The sequence below is a fragment of the Caretta caretta genome, chromosome 9, assembly GCF_965140235.1.
Source record: "Caretta caretta isolate rCarCar2 chromosome 9, rCarCar1.hap1, whole genome shotgun sequence".
Taxonomy (NCBI): Eukaryota; Metazoa; Chordata; order Testudines; family Cheloniidae; genus Caretta; species Caretta caretta.
Window position 1 is genome coordinate 61,192,171 of NC_134214.1, and position 18,612 is coordinate 61,210,782.

The 18,612-nt window shown below is 49.2% G+C and overlaps 1 protein-coding gene across 1 annotated transcript in view; it reads left to right on the forward strand.

Moving 5' to 3' along the window:
- Positions 1-6,643, forward strand: part of XPNPEP2 (X-prolyl aminopeptidase 2) — a 38,668-nt gene extending 32,025 nt beyond the window's left edge. Inside the window, exons 20-21 of the mRNA XM_048865291.2 lie at positions 6,088-6,186; positions 6,264-6,643. Coding sequence (XP_048721248.1) covers positions 6,088-6,186; positions 6,264-6,464 — 300 coding nt within the window. The 3' untranslated portion in view covers positions 6,465-6,643. The remainder of the gene's footprint in view (positions 1-6,087; positions 6,187-6,263) is intronic.
- Positions 6,644-18,612: the final 11,969 nt, after the last annotated feature.

An 18,612-nucleotide genomic window follows, 5' to 3' on the forward strand; every position in this document is an offset into this window, starting at 1 on the left:
CCCATGACAACTTAATTTACGTAAGAGCCTTTGGTGAGGGACCTTGTCAAAGGCTTTCTGGAAATCTAAGTACACTATTTCCACTGGATCCCCCTTGTCCACATGTTTGTTGACCCCTCAGAGAACTCTAATAAATTAGTAAGACATGATCTCTCTTTACAGAAACCATGTTGACCTTTGTGCAACAATTTATGTCCTTCTATATGTCTGACAATTTTATTCTTTACTACTGTTTCAACTAATTTGCCCGGTACTGACGTTAGACTTACTGGTGTGTAATTGCCAGGATCACCTCTAGAGTCCTTTTTAAATATTGGCGTTACATTAGCTATCTTCCAGTCATTGGGTAGAGTAGCTGATTTAAAAGACAGGTTACAAACCATAGTTAATAGTTCTGCAATTTCACATTTGAGTTCTTTCAGGACTCTTGGGTAAATGCCATCTGGTCCCGGTGACTTGTTACTGTTAAGTTTCTCAATTAATTCCAAAACCTCCTCTAGTGTCATTTCAATCTGTGACAATTCCTCAGATTTGTCACCTACAAAAGACAGCTGAGGTTTGGGAATCTCCCTAACATCCTCAGCTGTGAAGACTGAAGCAAAGAATTAATTTAGTTTCTCCATGACTTTATCGTCTTTAAGTGCTCCTATCTCGATCATCCAGAGGCCTCACTGGTTGTTTAGCAGGCTTCCTGCTTCTGATGTACTTAAAGAACATTTTGTTATTACCTTTTGAGGTTTTGGCTAGCTATTCTTCAAACTCCTTTTTGGCTTTTCTTATTACATTTTTACATTTAATTTGGCAGTGTTTATGCTCCTTTCTATTTACCTCACTAGGATTTGACTTCCACTTTTTAAAAGATGCCTTTTTATCTCTCACTGCTTCTTTTACATGGTTGTTAAGCCATGGTGGCTCTTTTTTACTTCTTTTACTGTGTTTTTTAATTTGGGGTGTACATTTAAGTTGAGCCTTTATTATGGTGTCTTTGAAAAGTGTCCATGCAGCTTGCAGGGATTTCACTCTAGTCACTGCAAAAAGAACAGGAGGACTTGTGGCACCTTAGAGACTAACACATTTATTTTAGTCTCTAAGGTGCCACAAGTCCTCCTGTTCTTTTTGCAGATACAGACTAACACGGCGGCTACTCTGAAACTCTAGTCACTGTCCCTTTTAATTTCTGTTTAACTAACCTCCTCAGTTTTGCATAGTTCCCCTTTCTGAAATTAAATGCCACAGTGTTGGGCTGTTGAGGTGTTCTTCCCATCACAGGAATGTTAAATGTTATTATATTATGGTCACGGTTTCCAAGTGGTCTTGTTATAGTTACCACTTGGACCAGATCCTGCGCTTCACTCAGGACTAGATCGAGAGTTGCCTCTCCCCTTGTGGGTTCCTGTACCAGCTGCTCCAAGAAGCAGTCATTTAAAGTATTGAGAAATTTTGTCTCTGCATTTTGTCCTGAGGTGACACGTACCCAGTCAATATGGGGATAATTGAAACCCCCCACTATTACTGAGTTTTTTTATTTTGATAGCCTCTCTAATCTCCCTTAGCATTTCATCGTCACTATCACTGGCCTGGTCAGGTGGTCGATCACAGATCCCTACTGTTATATTCTTATTAGAGCATGGAATTACTATCCATAGAGATTCTAGGGAAGATGTGGATTCATTTAAGATTTTTATTTCATTTGATTCTACATTTTCTTTCACATATAGTGCCATTCTCTCCCCCCCACCCCACATGACCTGTTCCGTCCTTCCGATATATTTTGTACCGTAGAATGATTGTGTCCCATTGATTGTCCTCACTTCACGAGGTTTCTGTGATGCCTATTATATCAATATCCTCCTTTAACAGGAGGCACTCTAGTATACCCATCTTATTATTTAGACTTCTAGCATTTGTGTACAAGCACTTGAAAAACTTGTCACTGTTTATTTGTCTGCCCTTTTCTGATGTGTCAGATTCTTTATGTGAATGTTTCTTGTCTGATCTGGCCCATACTTTGTGCTCTTTCATCCCCTCCTCCTGACTAAACCCTAGAGAATCTCTATCAATAGACTCTCCTCTAAGAGAAGTCTCTGTCCGATCCACGTGTGCCTCTGCAGCAATCGGCTTTCCCCCATCTCTTTGTTTAAAAACTGCTCTGCAACCTTTTTAATGTGAAGTGCCAGCAGTCTGGATCCACTTTGGTTTAGGTGGAGCCCATCCTTCCTGTATAGGTTCCCCCTATCCCCAAAGATTCCCCAGTTCCTAATGAATCTAAACCCCTCCTCTCTACACCATCGTCTCATCCACGCATTGAGACTCTGAAGCTCTGCCTGCCTACCTGGCCCTGCGCATGGCACTGGAAGCATTTCTGAGAACGCCACCACAGAGGTCCTGGATTTCAGTCTCTTTCCTCGCAGCCTAAATTTGGCCTCCAGGACGTCTCTCCTACTCTTCCCTGCGTCATTGGTACCTACATGTACCACGACCACCGGCTTCTCCCCAGCACTACACGTAAGTCTACCTTCGCACCAGGCAGGCAAGTCACCATACGGTTCTCCCGGTCATCACAAACCAGCTATTTTGGTTTCTAATGATCGAATCTCCCATTACTAACACCTGCCTTTTCCTAATGACTGGAGTTCCCTCCCCCGGTGAGGTAACCTCAGTGCGAGAGGATACCCCAACTTCATCTGGAAGGAGGGTCCCAACTATGGGAAGGTTTCCCTCTCTTCCTGTTGACTGCTCTCCTTCTCTGGGCCTTTCATCCTCCTTAATAGCTGTCTGACCAGAGGTGGGACAAATCTACAGTGTCCCGGAAAGCCTCATCAACATACCTCTCTGCCTCCCTTAGCTCCTCCATTTCCGCCACCCTGGCCTCCGAAGCCCGTACGCGGTCTCTGAGGGCCAGGAGCTCCTTGCACCGAATGCACACATATGCCACCCGCCCACAGGGCAGGTAATCATACATGCTACACTGAGTGCAATAAACAGGATAGCCCCCACTCTGCTGCTGGGCTTCTGCCTGCATTTTCTCCTACAGTTACCTAGGTTAATGATAGGGTTTTTGTTTAAATCAAGAAGTTTTGATTATAGTTTAGTATAAAGGTTTTAAAGAATGGCAAGTGTACCTTGCCCCCTTCCCACTCTCCTTCCAAAGTCCCTCTCCAAACTCCCTGTTAGCGGCTCCTGTTTGCAAAGCTCCCTGGTTGTTTGCTCACTGCTTTATGAGTTCCCTACCAGGTGCTTAGCAATGGCTTGGGGAAGGGTGTGTGAGGCCAGAGATGTCTAAGAGTTCTTCTCTAGGAATTATTCTGGGGTAGTTCTCTGGCCTGTGCTATACAGGGAGTCAGACTGGATGGTCACAATAGTCCCTTCTGGCCTTGGAGTCTATGAGACTCTGAACACACAGGAGATGGAGTGTGTACTTATTCATGTTCTTGGGCAGATCATCAAAGAGCTCAACTTGCTGGCTGCAGGATCAGCATGGCCTGGCTGTGCGTGCTGGGGTCTGGGTGGGGCAGAGGGACCCAGCTGCGCATGCCGGCGTCTGGGTGGGGGCAGCGGGGCCTGGCTGTGTGACCCGGGGTCTGTGTGGCAGGATGGGGCCCTGTAGCGTGTGTGCAAAATGACAGCCCTTGTGCCCCGCTGCACCCACCAGCCAGGGAGTGCTGGGGCACTAGGTAGGGCACCAGGAAGACCAGATAGGTTTCTAGCTGGATTTGGTCTCCTGGCATTTTAAAACCATGTGTTAAACCAATGCCACTGAGTCAGTGTGGGTCTTGTGAGCCCCAAAAGGTATCCACACATGAGACTTCAACAGAATCAGTGAACTCGGTGCCACTTTGCCAGCATCCCCGGGAGAGGCTGCAGCACGGACGTGGAGGGCGCAGTGAGGGCTGGGATTGAGCCGATCACAGCTCAGAGCACATTGTGTGCAGAGCAGGAGCCAAGAGTAGTAGCCCTCACCCTCAGTGGTGTTATGGAGGCTTGGCAGCCCCAGGTGTGAGAGCAGGACAGGCCACACTGGGCTGTAGGGAGTGTGGCAAATGGAACCACGTTGGAAGGGAGAGGCAGTGAGCTGTGGCAGGGCAGGCACCTCTTGCTCAACGCAAACACACCTGTCTCAGCCGTCCAGCCACAGGAAGAGGAGAAACAGCCACGTAAGCTTGACCCAGACAGGCAGTGAGGTGTGGAAAAGCACGGGTGGGTCAGCTTGGGAGTGAGCAGAGAGGAAACACCAGGGAGCAAAGAGCAGAGCTGGAGAAAGGAACCTGGTGGGATCCCAAAAGGGAGCCACCATGTAGGTGGGACCGGGTCCGGAACCATGACAGAGATGCACTGCTAGGAAGGCAGTTCCTCAGCACAACTCACTGGGCTGGGGCCAAGGGGGCAAGGCACTGGAAGGAGCCAGAGCTAGGAAAGGAAGAGACCAGGGAGCTGAGCTGTTTCCAGGCCAGGTTGCAGCAGAGCCCAGACTGGGATCAGCGAAGGAGCCTGCAGTGGGAAAGGTGTGACGGCTCCTTTCACAAGAACACCCCGGGCCGGGAAGGAGAGTGAAGGGACCATAGCTCAGGCAAGGGCCAAAAGTCACGACTGACAAAATAGCCACAGCCCCCCAGAGCTGCTCCCAGCTGGCATTACACTGACTCACAGGCTGCGGAGAGGGAGCTGATGCCTAGCCCCGGTCACACAGCGCTGATAGCGGAGTCCAGCTGTACGATGGTTCTGTGGAGCTGTATGCAGGGGGACACTCCTGCTGGGTCAGATACTGGGGATGATGCATGGGCTGGAGAGAGCCCAGCAGGACTCATGAGTCCCAGGGAGTCTGCAGAACCAGCCACCTGAGAACCTCCCTTTTCCTTGTCCCCTGAGCCCATTTGCTCTGGAGTCCCTGAGCGCTGAGCAGCCCCAGGTCAGAGTTACTTGGAGCAGAGCTGCAGGGCTGGCTGTACACATGTGCTCCAGGGAGTCTGGCTGTCCATGAGCGGTCAGCAAGGCTTGGCTAGTTGGCCTCTCCCCTGAGGCCAGGCTGGAGGAGGGGAAGGAGCGGTTGCCCCTACTTTGTCTGCATGGAAGGGCTGTCCTGCTAGGCCCTGCATGCCATGCTTCCAGCCATGCTGCCTGCTAACCGTAGATAAGCAACACTGAGCATCCACAATAGGCACTGGCCTCTGCACTAAGCCATGCCCCATTCCTCCCAGTTGGGCTGGATGAGAGAGTGCGTGGTTACCAACAGTAGGGAGATGCTCTGTCTTCTTGCCACGGTTAGAGGGAAGGGAGGGAGGTTCACACTGGCTCAGATGTGGGAGAGGCCTGGGTGCTAATCGCGCGGGGAGAGGCTGTGACTCGCCTAAATCAGAGCCTGTAACAGTGGCAGCTAAGAGACATGGCCAAGGTCACACAGGAAGTCTGTGGCAAAGCAGGGAATTGACCCCAGGTCTCCCATGTTGGCGAATGCCAAACCCTTGGGCCAGCCTCCTTCTCCAGTGGCCAGAGGCAGCAAAGCTAGGTGCCCACCTGTGCCTCTAGCGCCTGAGCGACACCACAGGGCCCAGCAGCAGCCTCGCAAACCTCGGGTGAGCTCTAGCCATGGGCGGGACAATGTGTCACCCAGGGAGCTGCTCCGGCCCAGCCCATTTGCAAGGCAGCTGGCCCAGGGACTGGGGGTCTGCAGTGACCTTGCCCCGTCTGCGAAATGGGGAGATGCTTTGGTGGGGGGCGAGAGGAGGCTGCAGAGAGCGAAGGGCGGGTAACACCCAGGCAGACGGAGACCAGTCAGTGGAGGAGGCACTGGGATTTGAAACCCCCATGTGGGGGTTTTTAGCTTCGTGCACCTTTCCCTTGGCCACAGGGCACAAGGGAGCGGGGCCTGTCTCTCAAGCCAGGTACTGACCACGTGGCACAGAGCTAGGCACTTCATGACACGCGGCAGAGAGTGAGGGGTGTGGTGGCAGATGAGTGAGGCTGTGGCACTGGGGCCATGACACGCTGTGAGGAGGAGGAGGTCAGGGCTCAGGAGGGCCGGCAGGGTATAAACAGCAGCCTGGGAGGGGTGGTGGGCTCGGTCCCCTCACTCTCTCTCTCCTGCTGCAGCATGGGGCAGGGGAGAAGGCCTACCTGACCTTCGAGGTGGTGTCTCTGGTGCCCTATGACCGGAAACTCATCGACATCAGCTTCCTGTCTGAGCACCAGGTGAGTGGGGGCTCTCGGGGCAGGCTGGGGCTGCCCATCACGCCTACTGCTCATGGCCTTCTCCTGTCTGGTTGCAGATCCAGTATCTCAACACGTACTATGAGACCATCCGCCAGCGCGTGGGGCCAGAGCTGCAGAGACAGCAGCTGGAGGAGGAGTACGAGTGGCTGAGGAGGAACACACAGCCCTTCTCACGGGGCACGCTGGTGGCCGCCTCCCTGGGCACCCTGGCAATCACCTCTCTGGTGTCTGCGCTCCTGCCTGACAGACAGGCCTGAGGGATACTCCGCCCCCAACCACCCAGCCAAGTCTAACCCCCCAGCTGTAAGCCAGTCTCCCAGCCCCTTTTCCAGGCAGTCTGTGGTTTGTATGTTTTTCTCACCCTCAGCCTTGTTACCTCACTTCCTTTTTAGCTTATGATTAAAAACAAGTAACCTCCGGGCAGGGGGTTGAGAGCTTCCCCTTGTGCTGCTGCGCCCTCGGGGTGTGGGGCTTGGCGGTGGCATGCACAAACGAGCAGGGTTGGTGTGCGTGTGTCAAGCCAGCGGTTGCATTAATGGGGCTGATGCATGCAGGGAGGGACGCTGGTGCGCGGGCTGAGCTGAGGTACCTGTGCAAGGCTTCTGCATGCAAGCGCTTGTGGCACTGGTGGGCGCGTGTATATGTGTAGTGCTGGTGTGTGCAGGGCGGGGGGGGAGCATGTGTGCAGGGCTGCTGCATGCACCTGGGCCTCTATGTACAGGTCTGGGGCACAACAGCATGCCAACGGGCAAGTGTCAGTGAAGCACTGAATTCTGTGGAGGGGGAGGCTGACGTGGCCGGCCCAGATGCATGTGGAACCTAGGCTGGCTGATGGGACAGATTCCAAATTCACCCTACATAGCAGCATTGTGTCATCACTTCCTGGGCCTGCCTTTAGTTTAGGGCCCACTTGTGTCCCCCTGCTAGACTGCCAGCTCCACCCCAGTGTCCACCTTTCCAGGCAGGGCCTGCCCTCTCCAACCTCCCTGCTAATTTCCAAAGGCTCATCCCTTCCCTAGCCTCCTCCCATGCCTGCCACAGTTAGGGTAGCCCAGTCTCTGGTACAGGCCCAGATTTGAACCCATCAGGCGATGTAGAGACCTGGGGCCTGATTCTCCATCGCTCTGTCCCTGTATTTCAGACAGGGTGTTAGAGTAGCTTTAAGCCACCTTTGCACTCCAGGGCCTCATACTCCATGGCCTCGCATCTTGTGCACATTGGGCGTGCGTGCTCCCATCCTGACAATAGTGACTGACACCCACTTTGCACTAGTGCAAATGACCAGGGTAATGGAAAATCAGGTCCCATGTATTCTGGGGAAGTGCAGGGACTGCCTGGACCTGATGTAAATTAGAGCAGCCTCAGGGCTGCTCTCACACACAGCTCTCCCTGGCCCTGCCCCGATCCACCCCCTTAAACAGGCCTGGGATCAGGGCAGCAGAGAGCCCGTAGACCAGTGCCATACCAGTGGTGACTCCCCAATGCATGGGGAATCCCAGAAGCCTCTTTCTGTTTCAACCCAGTTTAATGTCCCTTATGCTGCCACAGTGGCAGTTGGGGGTGGAAGGGGGGCAGAGAGCCCCTGAAAACCAGGCCCCTGACATGGACTCTGGCTATAGCACTGTTGTTAGCATCCCAGGGATCCCAGCTCCCTGTAAATAATGCTGGGAGGCTAAAGACACGTGAGGAAGCAGGGAGACCCACCTGCCCCACAGCTGGCTGCCCTGACTGAATGGGCTGTCCTGCCTGGGTGGCCGTTTCCTTGACTCCCCACTAATTATTTCACACACACTAGGGATGGGCAGGAAGTGTTCATCAAAAGATGGAGCAATCCCCCTGTAGTCTTTTTTTAAAATCTCATGATTGGGAGGGGCGGTAATCTCATGATTTTTGATCTCTTGAGAGTGGCAAAGCTGATAGTCTGCAGTGGGAGGGGCAGGGGAGAGTATAGCACATGGGCGGGGGGAGCAGCATAGAGGGGTTGGGCTTGCGGATGCCAGCAGAGAGGGAGGGACAGCGGAGATGGGAAGAAGGGGGCTAATAGAGCAAGGAGGCAGTTACCCACCTGCAGACGTTGGGCCAGTTTCTAAAGCCATCAGCTCTAAGCCGTCTTTGTGCCTCCCAGATGCCATGCTGCTCGAGAGGCTGGCGTGGCACCTGGCACAGGTCAAATCAGCCCCGGAGAAGCAGGTGGCAGGGTCACGTGGATAGGACACTGGTCTGGGAGTCAGGAGATCTGGGTTTCTTCCTGGCTCTGCTGCTGAGGCTTGGGCAAGTCACTTCTCCTCCTTGGTTTCCCTTGCGGAACTTGCAATATAAAGAAACCTGAGGGCGCAGGGAGCAGTGTGAGAGAATGCAATGCAAACGCCCCTCAGCGAGGTCCCATGGCAAGGTGTGTTTTCCTGTATTTATCCATTCCTTCCTTTCTAGTTTCTTTACAGTCTACCTCATTGTTAACATACAATGCCACACCACCTTTACGGCTGTCTTTACCAAACAATACAATACAATCCCTTCTATACCTGTGCTCCAGTTATCACTACTAGTCCACCATGTTTCCATTATCCCTCTATATGACATACCAGGGCACAATCCAGGCTGGGGAGTGGCGGCTTTGTCCCCCCTGCCCTGCAACCTTGGGTGCCTTCCAATGCCTTGCTGAAGTAGCTCCCACTTGGACCACTCCAGCCAGCTATACTCTGGCTTTCACCAGCCTTGGTTACACCGCAGGGTGAGCCCTGCACACCCCCAGCCCTGCATCTCCCCCCAGAGATGTATGTCCTGTACTGCCCAGCCCTCAGCTGGACAGTGCAAAATATATTAAGTCCATTATTCCTTTAAAAGGAATGATATGCCATTTTATTATCTTAAATAGAGTTACCCAGACGCTTCAGCTTGAGCACCTTGGATTAGATAAAGCAATAAAAACAGGTTTATGAACTACAAAGAAAGATTTTGAGTGAGTACAAGCAATGAGGCATAAAAGTCTGAAATGTTTACAAGAAAAATAAAGATAAATTGCTTAAATTAAACTATATTAAAGTCAAGCAAAATTTCTCACCACGTGCTTCCAGCACGATTACTGACCAAACTCTTCAGGTCAGGACCCCATCCCCACCAACAGCTGTTTTCCTAGGTGTGATGCCAGAGAGACAGGGACACACACAGGAGCAGGGGGGTTGCCTTGGGCTGTTTGCCCCTTCTTTTTATAGTTTCAGTCCCCCCTCTTGAAAACCGTTTCCAGCTGGGCACTAGGAGACAAAGTCTGCGTGGAAGGATGTTCCCTGCTGTTTCTTCTTCACCTGTTTGATCTGCCTTTGTTTTCCCTTCCTGCTTGCTGACTCTGTTTACTGCTTACATGCAAATTAAGGCAAACACACTCCTTGGTTCAAAACAAACAGACCTCTTTTGCTTGGGCAAGATTGTGGGGTTTGGAACATAGATTCATAGATATTAAGGTCAGAAGGGACAATTATGATAATCTACATGTGTTAACACCATACAGGGGAATCTTATAACTTTACATACAGTGTTGCCACGCACTTTATCAGAATAATACTGACCAGCAAATTATGAGTTTTCAAATGATCCCTTACAAGGCATACCTTGTACAAAGATTGCAACAGTGCATAGGGTGTGAATACAGGAGTGTATTCTGTCACACTAGAATATCTAGTTTCACTGCAGTGTGATGTGGCCATAAAAAAGGCTAATGCAACCCTAGGATGCCTCAGTCGAGGTATCTCCAGTAGAGACAGGGAAGTGTTAGTACCATTATACAAGGCACTGGTGAGACCTCATCTGGAATAGTGTGTGCAGTGCTGACCTCGTGTTGAAGAAAGATGAATTCAAACTGGAACAAGTGCAGAGAAGGGCTATTAGGATGATCCAAGGAATGAAAAACCTACCTTATGAGAGGAGACTCAAAGAGCTTGGCTTGTTTAGCCTTACAAAATGGCATGATTATCCCTCTGATGTATTTATAGAGAACAAACACTAGAGAGGGAGAAGAGGTATTTAAGTTAAGAACCAATGCTGGATATAAACTGGCCATCAACAAGTTTAGGCTTGAAATTAGAGGAAAGTTTCTAACTTTCAGAGGAGTGAAGTTCTGCGACAGCCTCCCAAGGGGAATAGCAGGGGCATAGGCACCAACTCCGTGGGAGCTCTGGGGCTGGAGCACTCAGAAAAAAATAGTGGGTGCTCAGCACTCAACAGCAGCCAACCACCGATCAGCTGTTCAGCGGACTCCATCAGCTCCCCCCTTTCGCCCCCCCCCCAGCGCCTCTGTGACCGGAGTCCCAGTGGGGGCCAGCTGTGGTCACTCAAATAGGGTGAATTGCAAAGAATGGGACAGACAATCCCCGTAAAGCTGGTGGATATTCCAATACTCAGATTTACCAAGCCAGCGTAAAACAGCTTCTTTATTACCTTACTGGTTACTCAGAAACCCAAGCAACACAGTTCCCTTAAAGTGATCCAGCCTCAGGCCTCCATCCAGGTACACACGTCAAATGTGATGAAAATTTCTGTAAACCTTATTTCATCATATAAAAGAAAAGGTTCTACCAATCCCGAAGGATCAGACACATGACCTCCCAGGTCAATGACCATTTCAGATCTTACCCAAATACATGCTACAGCCAATTCTTATTAACTAAACTAAAATTTATTAAAAAACAAGAGAGAGAGTATGGTTAAAATATCAATATATCTACAGACATGAGTTCAATTCATTGAGGTGCAGATTCATAGTAGAGATGGTGAGCTTTGCAATTGCAAAGAGTTCATTTAGAATTCAGTTCATAGGTGACAGTCCAATGTCCAAATCTCATATTCAGGGCGTACCAGCATAACTGGGACCTCAGTCTTGCGACTCAAACTTCCCCTGATGAAGCCTAAGCAGATTGGAGATGACAGAATCAGGACCCAAGGATCTTTTATACAGTTTCATGTCTTTTGACAAGTTGGAATTCCTCAGGGAACAAAAGGTAATTAGGATGACTTTGAAGGAGGTCCATCACCGGTACTTAGCTATATGAATTAACATAAGACCATTTGCTCATCCTCCACCATTCACAGTACATTTCAAAGTGAGATGAATACTAAGATATCCCTTGTTTACAATTCATTTACATGATGATGTTCTTTTGACGTCTGAATTATCAGAATACAGCATAGACAGGGACTGTTGATTACATTGTCCACCCTACTCACACATATGTAAACATCCAAAACCACAAACATTATCTCCCCACATGTCTTTTGAGGGTTATTTCTTCTGCATGATGTTTAACCCTTTCTAGCCATGTGTCACAGTCTCTCACGCAGCGCCGCTCAGCTGTTCGGCAGCATGGGGAAGTGCTGGGGGGAGGGAGAGGAGTGGGCAGAAAGAGGTGGGGCAGGGGTGGGGCCTTGGGGGAAGGGGTGGAGTGGGGGCAGGGCCTCAGGGCCAAGCGGGGTTGGAGCACCCCTGGGGAAAGCTGAAAGTCAGCGCCTGTGAACGGGGACAAAAAAAAAACCCCACAAAAACAATCTTTACTTTGTTTCAAGACTGAGCTTGATAAGTTCCTGGAGCGGATGGCATGTGCCCCATCCTACAATGGCATGTGCCCCATCCACGATTGCTATTACAAATGTCTCCAACAGCTGGAGATAAGACATTAGAGGGGGTGGGCTCTGAGTTACTATAGAGAATTCTTACCCAGGTGTCTGGCTGGGGGGTCTTGCCCACATGCGGAGAGTCTAACTGATTGCCATATTTGGGGTCTGGAAGGAATTTTCCCCTAAGTCAGATTGGCAGAGATCCCAGGGAGGTTTCACCTTCCTCTGCGGCATGTGACACAGGTCACTTGCAGATCTGAACTAGTGTAAATGGTGGATTCTCAGTAACTTTATGGTTTGAGGACTAGAGGTGCTCAGCCAGAGAGTAGGAGCTATTACAGGAGGGGTGGATGCAAGGGTGGCGAATTTTATGAGCCCGTGGTGCTTGGGCACTAGGAATATTCCTGGCCCACAGGGCTCCAGCAATGTTTGAGGCCGGGTCTCTCCCTCAGCCCTGCCTTCCGCCCCTGGGCTCTCCCCCCCACGCATCTCCCAGGTGATTTAAAATGGCCTGGGGCCCCTTCCCACCTCCGGCAGCACAGCAGAGCTGAGCGGCTTCCTGCCTGCTTGCTCCACGTGGCTGCTGGCACCTCCCTGCGGCTCCTGGGCAGGGTGGATCTGTGTCTATGCGCGCTGCTTCCGCCCCAAGCGCCTCTGCAGCCAATAGGAAGCTGCGGGGGCAGTGCATGGGGGTAGCTGCGTGCAGAGGCCCCCCGGCCTGCCCTGCCTAGGAGCCACAGGTAAGTGCTGCACCTCCACACCCCCTCTCAGAGTCTGCACCCCCACCTCCTTCCCACACATCCCCCTTGCCCCCTGTCAAGGTTCCTTCCCCACTCTGAACTATAGGGTACAGATGTGGGGACCTGCATGAAAGACTTGCACGGCTTATTCTTACCAGCTTAGGTTAAAAGCTTCCCCAAGGTATGAACTTTGCCTTGTCCTTGAACCCTATGCTGCCACCACCAAGCGTTTTAAACAAAGAACAGGGAAAGAGACCACTTGGAGACATCTTCCCCCAAAATATCCCCCAAGCCCTACACCCCCTTTCCTGGGGAAGACTTGATAATAATCCTCACCATTTGGTATAGGTGAACACAGACCCAAACCCTTGGATCTTAAGAACAACGAAAAATCAATCAGGTTCTTAAAAGAATAATTTTAATTAAAGAAAAGGTAAAAGAATCACCTCTGTAAAATCAGGATGGAAAATACCTTACAGGGTAATCAGATTCAAAACACAGAGAATCCCTCTAGGCAAAACCTTAAGTTACAAAAAGACACAAAAACAGGAATATACATTCCCTCCAGCACAGCTTATTTTACTGGCCATTAAACAAAAGGAAATCTAACGCATTTTCTAGCTAGATTACTTACTAACTTAACAGGAGTTGGAAGGCTTGCATTTCTGATCTGTTTCTGGCAAAAGCATCGCACAGACAGACAGAACCCTTTGTCCCCTCCACCCCCTCCAGATTTGAAAGTATCTTTTCCCCTCATTGGTCATTTTGGGTCAGGTGGAGGCAAGGTTACCTTAGCTTCTTAACCCTTTACAGGTGAAAGGGTTTTGCCTCTGGCCAGGAGGGATTTTATAGCACTGTATACAGATTCATAGATTCATAGATATTTAGGCCAGAAGGGACCATTATGATCATCTAGTCTGACCTCCTGCACAATGCAGGCCACAGAATTTCACCCACCACTCCTAAAAAAGACCTCACATCTATATCTGTGCTATTGAAGTCCCCAAATTGTAGTTTGAAGACCTCAAGGAGCAGAGAATCCTCCAGCAAGTGACCCGTGCCCCATGCTACAGAGGAAGGCGAAAAACCTCCAGGGCCTTCCAATCTGCCCTGGAGGAAAATTCCTTCCCGACCCCAAATATGGCGATCAGCTAAACCCTGAGCATATGGGCAAGATTCATCAGCCAGATACTACAGAAAATTCCTTCCCGGGTAACTTGGATCTTACCCCATCTAAAAACCCATCACAGGCCATTGGGCCTATTTACCATGAATATTTAATTACCAAAACCATGTTATCCCATCATACCATCTCCTCCATAAACTTATCGAGTTTAATCTTAAAGCAAGATAGATCTTTTGTCCCCACTACTTCCCTCGGAAGGCTATTCCAAAACTTCACTCCTCTGATGGTTAGAAACCTTCGTCTAATTTCTAATCTAAATTTCCTAGTGGCCAGTTTATATCCATTTGTTCTTGTGTCCACATTGGTACTGAGTTTAAATAATTCCTCTCCCTCTCTGGTATTTATCCCTCTGATATATTTATAGAGAGCAATCATATCTCCCCTCAACCTTCTTTTAGTTAGGCTAAACAAGCCAAGCTCCCTGAGTCTCCTTTCATAAGACAAGTTTTCCATTCCTCGGATCATCCTAGTAGCCCTTCTCTGTACCTGTTCCAGTTTGAATTCATCCTTCTTAAACATGGGAGACCAGAACTGCACACAGTATTCCAGGTGAGGTCTCACCAGTGCCTTATATAATGGTACTAAAACCTCCTTATCCCTACTGGAAATACCTCTCCTGATGCATCCCAAGATGACATTAGCTTTTTTCACAGCCATATCACATTGGCAGCTCATAGTCATCCTATGATCAACCAATACTCCAAGGTCCTTTTCCTCCTCCGTTACTTCTAGTTGATGCGTCCCTAGCTTATAACTAAAATTCTTGTTATTAATCCCTAAATGCATGACCTTACACTTCTCACTATTAAATTTCATCCTATTCCTATTACTCCAGTTTACAAGGTCATCCAGATCCTCCTGTAGGGTATCCCTGTCCTTCTCTAAATTAGCAATACCTCCCAGCTTTGTATCATCTGCAAACTTTATTAGCACATTCCCACTTTTTGTGCCCAGGTCAGTAATAAAAAGATTAAATAAGATTGGTCCCAAAACCGATCCTTGAGGAACTCCACTGGTAACCTCCCTCCAACTTGACAGTTCACCTTTCAGTAGGACCCGTTGTAGTCTCCCCTTTAACCAATTCCCTATCCACCTTTCAATTTTCCTATTGATGCCCATCTTATCCAATTTAACTAATAATTCCCCATGTGGCACAGTATCAAACGCCTTACTAAAATCTAAGTAAATTAGATCCACTGCGTTTCCTTTATCTAAAAAATCTGTTACTCTCTCAAAGAAGGAGATCAGGTTGGTTTGGCACGATCTACCTTTTGTAAAACCATGTTGTAATTTGTCCCATTTACCATTGACTTCAATGTCCTTAACTACCTTCTCCTTCAAAATTTTTTCCAAGACCTTGCATACTACAGATGTCAAACTAACAGGCCTATAATTACTTGGATCACTTTTTTTCCCTTTCTTAAAAATAGGAACTATGTTAGCAATTCTCCAATCATACGGTACAACCCCTGAGTTTACAGATTCATTAAAAATTCTTGCTAATGGGCTTGCAATTTCTTGTGCCAATTCTTTTAATATTCTTGGATGAAGATTATCTGGGCCCCCCGATTTAGTCCCATTAAGCTGTTTGAGTTTCGCTTCTACCTCAGATATGGTGATGTCTACCTCCATATCCTCATTCCCATTTATCATGCTACCATTATCCCTAAGATCCTCTTTAGTCTTATTAAAGACTGAGGCAAAGTATTTGTTTAGATATTGGGCCATGCCTAGATTATCCTTGACCTCCACTCCATCCTCAGTTTTTAGCGGTCCCACTTCTTCTTTCTTTGTTTTCTTCCTATTTATATGACTATAGAACCTTTTACTATTGGTTTTAATTCCCTTTGCAAGGTCCAACTCTACTTGACTTTTAGCCTGTCTCACTTTATCCCTACATATTCTGACCTCAATAAGGTAGCTTTCCTTACTGATCCCTCCCTTCTTCCACTCCCTATATGCTTTCTGCTTTTTCTTAATTACCTCTCTAAGATGCTTGCTCATCCAGCTTGGTCTACAACTCCTGCCTATGAATTTTTTCCCCTTTCTTGGGATGCAGGCTTCCGATAGCTTCTGCAGCTTTAATTTAAAATAATCCCAGGCCTCCTCTACCTTTAAACCCATAAATTCTTCAGTCCAATCCACTTCCCTAACTAATTTCCTTAATTTTTGAAAGTCAGCCCTTTTGAAATCAAAAACCCTAGTTGCAGATTTATTTTTGTTAATCCTTCCATTCAGTTTGAACTGAATTAGCTCATGATCACTTGAGCCAAGATTATCCCCTACAACCATTTCCTCTATGAGGTCCTCATTACTCACCAAGACCAGATAGGTGGTTACCCTTCCCTTTATATTTATGACACCCACAAACTCCTTCCCAGAGCCTGCACTGCCTCCCTCTGCACCCCCTCCCATCCCCAAACTCCCTCCCAGAGGCTGTAGCCCCAGCCCAGATCCTGCACCCCTCACCCCCTCCTGCACCCCCAGCCCCTGCCCCAGCCCAGAGCCTGCACCCAGCACCCAAACTCCATCCCATATCCTGCACCCCAAACCCTCTCCCTCACCCAAATTCCCTCCCAGAGCCCAACCTCTCACCCTTTCTGCACCCAAACTCCCTCCCAGAGCCTGCACCCCTCCTACACCCCAATCCCCTGCCCCAGCCCAGGGCCTGCACCCCAGACCTCCTTCCCGCACCCAAACTCCCTCCCAGAGCCTTAGGCAGGTGGGGGGGTGGAGTTTGTGGGGGGCAGGCTCTGGGCATTCTGGGCACCACCAAAATTTCTACAGACCTGCCACCCCTGGGTGGGTGAGATTCTTTGGCCTGAGACGTGCCCAGGATAATCATGATGGTCCCTTTTGACCTTAAAGTCTGTGAAATTTGTTCACAGGACTGGGAAGTAATTCAACTAGACTGACAATATTCTCAGCTAGCAGATGGAGTTCCTAGGCAAAGGGAGATGCAAACCAGAAAACAGCCCCACCGTACCCCCACCAGAAAACCCTGCCCCTGTGCCTGCCTAACAACGGTGACACATATAGGGAAAGAAAGAGACACATCACAACTTCATTTCATTCAGTCCCACAAGCCCCTCATCTGTCCACTGCATGGGTGTCCATGACACCTATAACGCAGGCAGGCAGGCAGGCATATTAGCCTTGTGTCCGACCATCTTCACAGTATTTTACCACAGGGGCCGCGTGAGATTTGTGCCGAAAGCTACGAAGTAGCTGATTGTCATGGTTATTGTGAGATGTTTGTATGTGAAACAAGTTAAGAGCTATGTAACATGTAGGATATTCTGTTCCTCATCTATTGGGAGGGAAACCTGAGGAGGGAGAGTTGAGAGCTGACCCAATCAACATAAGAACAATGAACATCCTCAGAGACAACCTAAGTTTACTGTTTGGACTAGATGCAGACTGGAGATTTACAAAGACAAACAAACCCCAGCAGAGTTCTCAGAAGAGGGGGCCCCCTGGGCTAAGAGACAGTCGCTTGTGACTTCATAAGAGGAGAAGAAATAGCCCAAATGGTTATCCATTACAGAGGAGTGACTGCCAGTGGGGGTGTCTCATGAACAGTGGATCCCAGCTCTCTAAACTGGACAAGAGCTGCAAGAACTAACCAGGGGGTGAGAAATGCCTTATTCGACTTGTTAATAAGTACAGGCCATAGAGAGCATTTTATGCTTTTCTTTTACCTCTAACCTTAGGTCTCCAAATCCTTTTACTTGAATCTTTATCTCAAGCTCCTGCTGTGTCTACACTGCCACATTCAGTGCTAAAACTTTAGTCATTCAGGGGTGTGAAAAAACACCCCCCAAGCGACAAAAGTTTTAGCACTGAAAAGCACCAATATAGACTACCACCACTCGTTCGGGGTGGTTATTTTTTAATCGCTGGGAGAGCTCTCCCCCAGTGACAAAGTGTGACTACATAGCCCACGTCACAGCGCAGCCATGCTATAATGTGGGCAATTCGGTTTTACTATAAACCCACCTAAGGTCATGTCTACACTGGCAGAGTTACAGCACTGGGAGTCACAGCGCCGCTGAGAGGGCGCTGAAGGGAAACACTGTGTGTTCACACTATCAGCTGCCTGCGCAATAGCATGTTCACACTTGTGGCACGTGCAGCTCTATTCGGAGTGTTGCACTCTGGACAGCTATCCCACCGAGCCCCTCTTTCTCTTCTGCCACGAAGAGTTGTGGGAAGAGGGAGGGAGTCGTGGGACATCCTGGGTCCTGTCCCAATGCCCTGTGATGCATTGCTTCGCATACCAGAAATCCCTGTGCTTCTGTCCGCATTTGGCGCCATCTTTCAATGGTTTGTGTCCTGCGCACCCTGCCCTGCCTCTTCGGGCTGCAGGAATGGATCCCGAGCTGCTGACCAGAATGCTGCTCACTCTGACTAACATCACAGGTGGCAGTGGAGTTATTCCTTAAACTACAAAGGCAAGAGGAGTGAGACATTGATCTTGCCACGCGTACTAGCTATAACACGAGATTGCTTGTGGCATTCACGGAGGTGCTGACCACAGTGGAACACCGCTTTTGGGCTCAGGAAACAAGCACTGAGTGGTGGGATCACATCATGATGCACGTCTGGGATGACAAGCCGCAGAACTTTCGGATGAGGAAAGCCACAATCTTGGAACTGTGTGATGAGCTCGCCCCAGCCCTGCGGCGCAAGGACACGAGAATGAGAGCTGCCCTGCCGTTGGAGAAGCATGTGGCGATTGCATCATGGAAGCTGGCTACTCCAGACTTCTACAGATCGGTCACTAACCAGTTCGGAGTGGGAAAGTCGACTGTTGGACTCGCGTTAATGGAAGTCTGTAGGGCCATTAATTGCATCCTGCTCCAAAAGACTGTG